Genomic DNA, 12,686 nt, shown 5'->3' on the forward strand with positions numbered 1-12,686 from the left:
CTGTGACATCACTGTATTCATTATCCCTATACTGTGACATCACTGTGTGCATTATCCCTATACTGTGAAATCACTGTATTCATTATCCCTATACTGTGACATCACTGTGTGCATTATCCCTATACTGTGACATCACTGTGTGCATTATCCCTGTACTGTGACCTCACTGTATTCATTATCCTTATACTGTGACATCACTGTATTCATTATCCCTATACTGTGACATCACTGTGTGCATTATCCCTATACTGTGACATCACTGTGTGCATTATCCCTGTACTGTGACATCACTGTATTCATTATCCCTATACTGTGACATCACTGTATTCATTATCCCTATACTGTGACATCACTGTATTCATTATCCCTATACTGTGACATCACTGTATTCATTATCCCTATACTGTGACATCACTGTATTCATTATCCTTATACTGTGACATCACTGTATTCATTATCCCTATACTGTGACATCACTGTGTGCATTATCCCTATACTGTGAAATCACTGTATTCATTATCCCTATACTGTGACATCACTGTGTGCATTATCCCTATACTGTGACATCACTGTGTGCATTATCCCTGTACTGTGACCTCACTGTATTCATTATCCCTATACTATGACATCACTGTGTGCATTATCCCTATACTGTGACATCCCTGTGTGCATTATCCCTATACTGTGACATCACTGTGTGCATTATCTCAGTACTGTGACATCACTGTGTGCATTATCCCTATACTGTGACATCACTGTGTTCATTATCCCTGCACTGTGACATCACTGTGTGCATTATCCATGTACTGTGACATCACTGTATTCATTATCCCTATACTGTGACATCACTGTGTGCATTATCCCTGTACTGTGACATCACTGTATTCATTATCCCTATACTGTGACATCACTGTGTGCATTATCCCTATACTGTGACATCACTGTGTGCATTATCCCTGTACTGTGACATCACTTTATTCATTATCCCTGCACTGTGACATCACTGTATTCATTATCCCTGCACTGTGACATCACTGTGTGCATTATCCCTATACTGTGACATCACTGTGTGCATTATCCCTGTACTGTGACATCACTGTATTCATTATCCCTATACTGTGACATCACTGTGTGCATTATCCCTATACTGTGACATCACTGTGTGCATTATCTCTGTACTGTGAAATCACTGTGTGCATTATCCCTGTACTGTGACATCACTGTGTGCATTATCCCTATACTGTGACATCACTGTGTGCATTATCCCTGTACTGTGACATCACTGTATTCATTATCCCTGCACTGTGACCTCACTGTGTGCATTATCCCTGTACTGTGACATCACTGTATTCATTATCCCTATACTGTGACATCACTGTATTCATTATCCATATACTATGACATCACTGTGTGCATTATCCCAATACTGTGACATCACTGTATTCATTATCCCTATACTGTGACATCAATGTATTCATTATCCCTATACTGTGACATCACTGTATTCATTATCCCTATACTGTGACATCACTGTGTGCATTATCCCTATACTGTGACATCACTGTATTCATTTCCCCTATACTGTGACATCACTGTATTCATTATCCCTATACTGTGACATCACTGTGTGCATTATCCCTATACTGTGACATCACTGTGTGCATTATCTCTGTACTGTGACATCACTGTGTGCATTATCCCTATACTGTGACATCACTGTGTGCATTATCTCTGTACTGTGACATCACTGTGTGCATTATCCCTGTACTGTGACATCACTGTGTGCATTATCTCTGTACTGTGACATCACTGTGTGCATTATCTCTGTACTGTGACATCACTGTGTTTATTATCTCTGTACTGTGACATCACTGTGTGCATTATCCCTGTACTGTGACATCACTGTATGCATTATCCCTGCACTGTGACATCACTGTGTTCATTATCCCTGTACTGTGACATCACTGTATTCATTATCCCTATACTGTGACATCACTGTGTGCATTATCCTTATACTGTGGACATCACTGTATTCATTATCCCTATACTGTGACATCACTGTATTCATTATCCCTATACTGTGACATCACTGAATTCATTATACCTAAACTGTGACATCACTGTGTGCATTATCCCTATACTGTGATATCACTGTATTCATTATCCTTATACTGTGACATCACTGTGTGCATTATCCCTGTACTGTGACATCACTGTATTCATTATCCCTATACTTTGACATCACTGTATTCATTATCCTTATACTGTGACATCACTGTATTCATTATCCCTATACTGTGACATCACTGTGTGCATTATCCCTATACTGTGATATCACTGTATTCATTATCCTTATACTGTGACATCACTGTATTCATTATCCCTATACTGTGACATCACTGTGTGCATTATCCCTATACTGTGACATCACTGTGTGCATTATCCCTGTACTGTGACATCACTGTATTCATTATCCCTATACTGTGACATCACTGTATTCATTATCCCTATACTGTGACATCACTGTATTCATTATCCCTATACTGTGACATCACTGTATTCATTATCCTTATACTGTGACATCACTGTATTCATTATCCCTATACTGTGACATCACTGTGTGCATTATCCCTATACTGTGAAATCACTGTATTCATTATCCCTATACTGTGACATCACTGTGTGCATTATCCCTATACTGTGACATCACTGTGTGCATTATCCCTGTACTGTGACCTCACTGTATTCATTATCCCTATACTATGACATCACTGTGTGCATTATCCCTATACTGTGACATCCCTGTGTGCATTATCCCTATACTGTGACATCACTGTGTGCATTATCTCAGTACTGTGACATCACTGTGTGCATTATCCCTATACTGTGACATCACTGTGTTCATTATCCCTGCACTGTGACATCACTGTGTGCATTATCCATGTACTGTGACATCACTGTATTCATTATCCCTATACTGTGACATCACTGTGTGCATTATCCCTGTACTGTGACATCACTGTATTCATTATCCCTATACTGTGACATCACTGTGTGCATTATCCCTATACTGTGACATCACTGTGTGCATTATCCCTGTACTGTGACATCACTTTATTCATTATCCCTGCACTGTGACATCACTGTATTCATTATCCCTGCACTGTGACATCACTGTGTGCATTATCCCTATACTGTGACATCACTGTGTGCATTATCCCTGTACTGTGACATCACTGTATTCATTATCCCTATACTGTGACATCACTGTGTGCATTATCCCTATACTGTGACATCACTGTGTGCATTATCTCTGTACTGTGAAATCACTGTGTGCATTATCCCTGTACTGTGACATCACTGTGTGCATTATCCCTATACTGTGACATCACTGTGTGCATTATCCCTGTACTGTGACATCACTGTATTCATTATCCCTGCACTGTGACCTCACTGTGTGCATTATCCCTGTACTGTGACATCACTGTATTCATTATCCCTATACTGTGACATCACTGTATTCATTATCCATATACTATGACATCACTGTGTGCATTATCCCAATACTGTGACATCACTGTATTCATTATCCCTATACTGTGACATCAATGTATTCATTATCCCTATACTGTGACATCACTGTATTCATTATCCCTATACTGTGACATCACTGTGTGCATTATCCCTATACTGTGACATCACTGTATTCATTTTCCCTATACTGTGACATCACTGTATTCATTATCCCTATACTGTGACATCACTGTGTGCATTATCCCTATACTGTGACATCACTGTGTGCATTATCTCTGTACTGTGACATCACTGTGTGCATTATCCCTGTACTGTGACATCACTGTGTGCATTATCTCTGTACTGTGACATCACTGTGTGCATTATCTCTGTACTGTGACATCACTGTGTTTATTATCTCTGTACTGTGACATCACTGTGTGCATTATCCCTGTACTGTGACATCACTGTATGCATTATCCCTATACTGTGACATCACTGTGTGCATTATCCCTATACTGTGACATCACTGTGTGCATTATCCCTATACTGTGACATCACTGTGTGCATTATCCCTATACTGTGACATCACTGTGTGCATTATCCCTATACTGTGACATCACTGTATTCATTATCCCTATACTGTGACATCACTGTGTTCATTATCCCTATACTGTGACATCACTGTGTGCATTATCTCTGTACTGTGACATCACTGTGTGCATTATCCCTATACTGTGACATCACTGTATTCATTATCCCTATACTGTGACATCACTGTGTGCATTATCCCTATACTGTGACATCACTGTGTGCATTATCCCTATACTGTGACATCACTGTGTGCATTATCCCTATACTGTGACATCACTATTTTCCCTTTGGTCGGATTTACATAAGCCTCCCCAACAGGGCTCATACCTACGAACATAAGGGCTCCGTGCCGTAAACTGCAGGTCTGCAATATATGGGCACTGGTCTTGTGCACTCGAAGTGACCCATTGACTTGAATAGGTCTGTGATATGGACGAAGATAGGACCTGTATGATATGCAGAGCGGAGGCACGGATCGAAGCGCTTCTGTGGGCTTTTGGGTCCGGGCCCCCGCACCACAAAAGATAAGACATGTCCTATCTTTTGCCGTATCTTGCAAATCGCAGACCAATTCAAGTCAAGGAGTCCGCATCCATGATATGGAGTGTAAGCGGCTGGGGCCCGTGCATTGGGGGGACGGGGCCTTACGTCCATGTGAATGAGCCCACATTCAGGGTGAGACAAGTGATTTTCCCAGGATTGTCTCTGAAATCTGGCACAATTCAGCTATGAATGATGCGGAGCGGACAGGTCACCGGCCACATAACACTGCACATTGTGGTAAAAACTAATCTAGATGAAAAATTCTCATATGGAATTAAACAAAAATGTATTTAAAGGGTTTTAATATAGTGATCTATCCTCGGGATAAGTCATCAACATCAGATCGGCGGGGGACGACTCCCAACACCCCGGGGTCAGCTGCGCTCCGCCTGATGTCACTTCCCCTAAGAGATGACCCCAATGTAAGGTTTCCAAGCATTCAGCGCTGCACTTCCCTCCTGTGGCCTGAGGGCCAGAAAATGGATGCAGAAATGGTAGAAAGATGGCCATGAATCGGAGTATCCGTTTTTCACTGATGTTTTTCCCCACTTGTCATGTGAATGAAGCCTTAGATCATTTCCCACGAAGAGCTGATCCTTCCCCTTTCCCATGTAAGGATTTCCAATCATTCGCCGCGTAGTTCCCGCCTGTCGCCGGCAGGGGGAGCGCTAGCTGGACACGTTCAGCTAAACAATACCGAACCTAGCGCTTTTTCCGGCATCAATGAAGGTCTCTATGGTTTCCTCCGCCGAACCGAAACCACCTCCAGCAAAACAAGGAGAGTTATCGGTTCGGCGACGTGAAGTGATCACCGGGATACGGCGGAAGATCCTGAAGGGTGCAGCCGGTGATATGGGCAAGAAGCATAAGAAGCACAAAGGCGAGAAGCACGGCTATGAGGAGAAGGGGGAGGCGCGGGCTGCTCCGGAGAACCGTGAGTAACCGGCTCTGTATGGACTACTACACACGTGTGAGGGACTACGACTCCTAGCATGAGGAGCGGTCCCCCCCCGGTCCTGTGTACACTGCAGATCCCCGGCTGTCTCTCTGGTTACCTGCTTTCATTCATACTCCTCAGCTGTGGCTCGTTAATGCCTGCCTCACATAGCAGAGGAGTGCCCCCCCCACCCCAGAGGAGAGGTGCCCCCCCCCCCCCACCCCAGAGGAGGGGCGCCCCCCCCCCCCCCCAGAGGAGAGGGGCCCCCCCCCCCCACCCCAGAGGAGAGGTGCCCCCCCCCCCACCCCAGAGGAGAGGTGCCCCCCCCCCCCACCCCAGAGGAGGGGGGCCCCCCCCCCACCCCAGAGGAGAGGTGCCCCCCCCCCCACCCCAGAGGAGAGGTGCCCCCACCCCAGAGGAGAGGTGCCCCCCCCCACCCCAGAGGAGAGGTGCCCCCCCCCCCCCCAGAGGAGGGGTGCCCCCCCCACCCCAGAGGAGAGGTGCCCCCCCCCCCCCCCAGAGGAGAGGCGCCCCCCCCCACCCCAGAGGAGAGGGGCCCCCCCCCACCCCAGAGGAGAGGTGCCCCCCCCACCCCAGAGGAGAGGTGCCCCCCCCCACCCCAGAGGAGAGGTGCCCCCCCCCCCACCCCAGAGGAGAGGTGCCCCCCCCACCCCAGAGGAGAGGTGCCCCCCCCCCACCCCAGAGGAGAGGTGCCCCCCCCCCCACCCCAGAGGAGAGGTGCCCCCCCCCCACCCCAGAGGAGAGGTGCCCCCCCCCCCCCCCAGAGGAGAGGTGCCCCCCCCCCACCCCAGAGGAGAGGTGCCCCCCCCCACCCCAGAGGAGAGGTGCCCCCCCCCACCCCAGAGGAGAGGTGCCCCCCCCACCCCAGAGGAGAGGTGCCCCCCCCACCCCAGAGGAGAGGTGCCCCCCCCCCCCCAGAGGAGAGGTGCCCCCCCCACCCCAGAGGAGAGGTGCCCCCCCCCACCCCAGAGGAGAGGTGCCCCCCCCCACCCCAGAGGAGAGGTGCCCCCCCCCACCCCAGAGGAGAGGTGCCCCCCCCCCACCCCAGAGGAGAGGTGCCCCCCCCCACCCCAGAGGAGAGGTGCCCCCCCCCACCCCAGAGGAGAGGTGCCCCCCCCCACCCCAGAGGAGAGGTGCCCCCCCCCACCCCAGAGGAGAGGTGCCCCCCCCACCCCAGAGGAGAGGTGCCCCCCCCCACCCCAGAGGAGAGGTGCCCCCCCCCACCCCAGAGGAGAGGTGCCCCCCCCCACCCCAGAGGAGAGGTGCCCCCCCCCCACCCCAGAGGAGAGGTGCCCCCCCCCCACCCCAGAGGAGAGGTGCCCCCCCCCACCCCAGAGGAGAGGTGCCCCCCCCCACCCCAGAGGAGAGGTGCCCCCCCCCACCCCAGAGGAGAGGTGCCCCCCCCCCACCCCAGAGGAGAGGTGCCCCCCCCCCCCCCAGAGGAGAGGTGCCCCCCCCCACCCCAGAGGAGAGGTGCCCCCCCCCACCCCAGAGGAGAGGTGCCCCCCCCCCCCCCCAGAGGAGGGGGGCCCCCCCCCCCCCCAGAGGAGGGGCCCCCCCCCCCCCAGAGGAGAGGTGCCCCCCCCCCACCCCAGAGGAGAGGTGCCCCCCCCCCACCCCAGAGGAGAGGTGCCCCCCCCCACCCCAGAGGAGAGGTGCCCCCCCCCACCCCAGAGGAGAGGTGCCCCCCCCCACCCCAGAGGAGAGGTGCCCCCCCCCACCCCAGAGGAGAGGTGCCCCCCCCCACCCCAGAGGAGAGGTGCCCCCCCCCACCCCAGAGGAGAGGTGCCCCCCCCCCCCCCCAGAGGAGAGGTGCCCCCCCCCCCCCCCAGAGGAGAGGTGCCCCCCCCCCCCCCAGAGGGGGGGGGCCCCCCCCCCCCCCCAGAGGAGAGGTGCCCCCCCCCCCACCCCAGAGGAGAGGTGCCCCCCCCCCCCCCCCCAGAGGAGAGGTGCCCCCCCCACCCCAGAGGAGAGGTGCCCCCCCCACCCCAGAGGAGAGGTGCCCCCCCCACCCCAGAGGAGAGGTGCCCCCCCCACCCCAGAGGAGAGGTGCCCCCCCCACCCCAGAGGAGAGGTGCCCCCCCCACCCCAGAGGAGAGGTGCCCCCCCCACCCCAGAGGAGAGGTGCCCCCCCCACCCCAGAGGAGAGGTGCCCCCCCCACCCCAGAGGAGAGGTGCCCCCCCCACCCCAGAGGAGAGGTGCCCCCCCCACCCCAGAGGAGAGGTGCCCCCCCCACCCCAGAGGAGAGGTGCCCCCCCCACCCCAGAGGAGAGGTGCCCCCCCCACCCCAGAGGAGAGGTGCCCCCCCCACCCCAGAGGAGAGGTGCCCCCCCCCACCCCAGAGGAGAGGTGCCCCCCCCACCCCAGAGGAGAGGTGCCCCCCCCACCCCAGAGGAGAGGTGCCCCCCCCACCCCAGAGGAGAGGTGCCCCCCCCACCCCAGAGGAGAGGTGCCCCCCCCACCCCAGAGGAGAGGTGCCCCCCCCACCCCAGAGGAGAGGTGCCCCCCCCACCCCAGAGGAGAGGTGCCCCCCCCCACCCCAGAGGAGAGGTGCCCCCCCCACCCCAGAGGAGAGGTGCCCCCCCCACCCCAGAGGAGAGGTGCCCCCCCCACCCCAGAGGAGAGGTGCCCCCCCCACCCCAGAGGAGAGGTGCCCCCCCCACCCCAGAGGAGAGGTGACCCCCCCACCCCAGAGGAGAGGTGACCCCCCCACCCCAGAGGAGAGGTGACCCCCCCACCCCAGAGGAGAGGTGACCCCCCCCACCCCAGAGGAGAGGTGACCCCCCCACCCCAGAGGAGAGGTGACCCCCCCACCACCGAGGAGAGGTGCCCCCCCCCCCCCAGAGGAGAGGTGCCCCCCCCACCCCAGAGGAGAGGTGCCCCCCCCACCCCAGAGGAGAGGTGCCCCCCCCCCCCCAGAGGAGAGGCGCCCCCCCCCCACAGAGGAGAGGTGCCCCCCCCCCACAGAGGAGAGGTGCCCCCCCCCCCACAGAGGAGAGGTGCCCCCCCCCCACAGAGGAGAGGTGCCCCCCCCCACAGAGGAGAGGTGCCCCCCCCCCACAGAGGAGAGGTGCCCCCCCCCCCACAGAGGAGAGGTGCCCCCCCCCCCACAGAGGAGAGGTGCCCCCCCCCCCACAGAGGAGAGGTGCCCCCCCCCCCACAGAGGAGAGGTCCCCCCCCCCCCACAGAGGAGAGGTGCCCCCCCCCCCACAGAGGAGAGGTGCCCCCCCCCCAGAGGAGAGGTGCCCCCCACCACACACACACACAGAGTAGTGGTAAAATTCGATAAAACACTGGTTTATATTAATATATTTTGTTCACATTTTTGGGTAGTCCCATAACTATAATTGTATGCGGGGGCAGCGGGACATAAAACCCGATAGATGACATATTTGGTATCTGATATTACTGTAGGGGAAAGCTTGGGATCTAGTGATCACCAGTCAGTGTGGTTTACTATAAGGTACAGTGACTGAGTCACACCACACAAAAACAAAAGTTTTAGATTTTAGAAAAACAGACTTTTCTAAAATTACATTAGTGGTATACGAGTCCCTATCAGACTGGAACAGTTTCATTGGAGTCCAGGAGAAATGGGACTACTTAAAAGTGGCACTATTGAAGGCAACAGAAGATTGCATTAGGCTTGTCAGTAAAAGCAAAAAAAGGAAGAGACCACTGTGGTACTCAGCAGAAGTGGCCAAAATCATTAAAAACAAAAAGATAGCATTTAGGAATTATAAAAAAAAACAAAACGAGGATGACAGGGAAATTTATAAGATTAGGCAGAGAGAGGCCAAACAAGTTATAAGAGCTTCCAAAGCACAGGCAGAAGAGAAATTAGCTCAGTCAGGGAAAAAAGGCGAGAAGGCATTCTTCAGATACATAAATGAAAAAAGGAAACTAAAACAAGGAATTACCAAATTAACAACAAAAGAAGGAAGGTATATGGAAGAAGATAAAGAACTAGCTGACTGCCTCAATGAATACTTCTGTTCAGTTTTTACAAAGGAAAATGAAGGAAAAGGACCTCAGTTAGGAAAGAAGACTAATGAATCTTTTGATGCATATGTCTTTACAGAGGAAGAGGTTCTAAGTCAGCTGTCTAAAATTAATACAAATAAGTCACAGGGGCCTGATGGGATACACCCAAAGCTATTAAAAGAGCTCAGCGTTGAACTAGCAAAACCATTAACAGATTTATTTAACCAATCGCTGGCAACAGGAGTCGTCCCAGAAGATTGGAGATTAGCAAATGTTGTGCCCATTCACAAGAAAGGTAGTAGGGAGGAATCGGGCAACTATAGGCCAGTAAGCCTGACATCAATAGTGGGGAAATTAATGGAAACCATACTTAAGGAGAGGATTGTGGAACATCTAAAATCCCATGGATTGAAAGATGAATAACAGCATGGGTTTACTTCAGGGAGATCATGTCAAACTAATATTATTGATTTTTTCGATTGGGTGACTAAAATATTAGATGGCGGAGGTGCAGTAGACATCGTTTATCTAGACTTTAGTAAGGCTTTTGATACTGTCCCACATCGAAGGCTTATCAATAAAGTGCAGTCATTGGGCTTGGACTCCCATATTGTTGAATGGATTAGGCAGTGGCTGAGGGACAGACAACAGAGGGTTGTAGTCAATGGAGTATATTCAGACCAAGGTCTTGTTACCAGTGGGGTACCTCAGGGATCTGTTCTGGGACCCATATTGTTTAATATCTTTATCAGCGAAATTGCAGAAGGCCTCGATGGTAAGGTGTGTCTTTTTGCTGATGACACAAAGATTTGTAACAGGGTTGATGTTCCTGGAGGGATACACCAAATGGAAAAGGACTTAGGAAAACTAGAGGAATGGTCAAAAATATGGCAACTAAAATTTAATGTTGATAAGTGCAAGATAATGCACCTGGGACGTAAAAACCCAAGAGCAGAATATGAAATCAGTGATACAGTCCTAACCTTAGTATCTGAGGAAAGGGATTTAGGGGTCATTATTTCAGAAGACTTAAAGGTAGGCAGACCATGTCATAGAGCAGCAGGAAATGCTAGCAGAATGCTTGGGTGTATAGGGAGAGGCATTACCAGTAGAAAGAGGGATGTGCTCATGCCGCTCTACAGAGCACTAGTGAGACCTCATTTGGAGTATTGTGCTCAGTACTGGAGACCATATCTCCAGAAGGATATTGATACTTTGGAGAGAGTTCAGAGAAGAGCTACTAAACTAGTACATGGATTGCAGGATAAAACTTACCAGGAAAGATTAAAGGACCTTAACATGTATAGCTTGGAAGAAAGACGAGACAGAGGGGATATGATAGAAACTTTTAAATACATAAAGGGAATCAACAAGGTAAAAGAGGAGAGAATATTTAAAAGAAGAAAAACTACCACAAGAGGACATAGTTTTAAATTAGAGGGGCAAAGGTTTAAAAGTAATATCAGGAAGTATTACTTTACTGAGAGAGTAGTGGATGCATGGAATAGCCTTCCTGCAGAAGTGGTAGCTGCAAATACAGTGGAGGAGTTTAAGCATGCATGGGATAGGCATAAGGCCATCCTTCATATAAGATAGGGCCAGGGGCTATTCATAGTATTCATTATATTGGGCAGACTAGATGGGCCAAATGGTTCTCATCTGCCGACATATTCTATGTTTCTATATTCACACCCAAAAGCAAGGCGCCATAATAACCGTATCACTGCAGAAGGGAAGACATTTCCAAAAACTGAGATGAAAAATGTAAACATTTAGTGTGACTGTCAGAGGTCGGACCCTTATCTATCTCTAGGTCCAAGCTCTCAATGTGCGCTTTTCCTCCCTTCATTTATGTGGGAGTGCCAAAATGATTTCCGGCAGTTCAATAGAAGTGAATGGAGTGGTGGCCGCGCTTGCTTGGTGCGCTCGCCGTTTATTTCTATGGGACTTCCGAAAACAGCTGACCCATTGCTTGGCTATTTTCTGCACTCCTGTAAAAATGAATGAGGCGCGGCTGCGTTGCGTGCTCTCAGGACCCTCTCCTAGCGGAGAGACAATCCCCTTACTCACTTTATCCCTCTGGTAAGGAAGGTAAAACAGACAGCCTCAGGTGAAATGATCATTTTGGAATGACTGACACTGACTTCCAGATAAACAAGCCGGGGGTATGCAAAGGGTTTTCTTCCATTTTTGCTAATTACCTGATGAATATTTTTTTGTGGGATGAATGTTTTTGTCCCGGTTTCCGGACCACTCCACTCTTCTCCTGACCCCTCATCCAAGCTCATCTACTATGATGTGATCAGAATACAACTCGTATGATCGTTCAGGAGAAGTCTGGAGTGACGTCTGCGCCATCAGGGAGCCTTACTGATGGATTTCACACTGAACGGGTCTGGGCAGCCTGCAGTGCAGCAGAAGACAAACTGAGCGACCGCTATAAAAAGAAAACCATTGAAGGAGATGGGAATACTAATAAAAATGTTCTTCAATAATGTAGAGTAAAATGTCCGTGAAAAGGACATGGATGTAGCGGAGCAGGAGGTCTCGCACGTGCGGTCAGCTTGACAGTCCCTTCCTTGGGGTAGGGGACCCTGTAATACAAGACTTCACTTGCAGCATCTCAGGTGACTTAAAGGCCCTTTACACATTTGGGGAATTGGCTTTCGTAGGATCGCTCGTTAGAGATTATCTGGCAGTTTAAAGGTGTCTCCGATTACACAATGAATTGGTGAAATGCTCATTCATCCGGTAATCACATCTTTTATGCGGACACCTAAATCATTGTTTGCCGGCACCAGATTGGGCCATCTAAACATCCTCTGCTGCCGGCAAACAATGATTCTGTATGGGGAGGAGCGATGGCATAACGATTACGCCTCCTCATACTGTGGAGGAGATCGCTGCATGTAAATGAAGGGGTCTCCTCCACTGATGAGCAGGCCATTGTCAGGAAGCAACGCCTTCTTCCCGACAATCGTCTGACAAATCAACCAGTGTAAAGGGACCTTAAGTCACAGGTCCTTCATAGTAATATGATTAGAAGCCATGACACTGGGGTCGGCACAGTCTTGTGGTATTGCTCTGGCGGTT

General features: G+C 50.9%; 1 protein-coding gene across 1 annotated transcript in view; it reads left to right on the top strand.

Annotated features, from left to right (window-relative positions):
* The first annotated feature begins 5,358 nt into the window (after positions 1-5,358).
* The window catches only part of BRD7 (bromodomain containing 7), a 52,245-nt gene continuing 44,917 nt past the window's right edge, over positions 5,359-12,686 (top strand). Inside the window, exon 1 of the mRNA XM_040410724.1 lies at positions 5,359-5,584. Within this exon, the coding sequence (XP_040266658.1) occupies positions 5,374-5,584 (211 nt within the window). The 5' untranslated portion in view covers positions 5,359-5,373. The remainder of the gene's footprint in view (positions 5,585-12,686) is intronic.

This window comes from Bufo bufo, chromosome 10, assembly GCF_905171765.1.
Source record: "Bufo bufo chromosome 10, aBufBuf1.1, whole genome shotgun sequence".
In the NCBI taxonomy this organism is placed as follows: domain Eukaryota; kingdom Metazoa; phylum Chordata; class Amphibia; order Anura; family Bufonidae; genus Bufo; species Bufo bufo.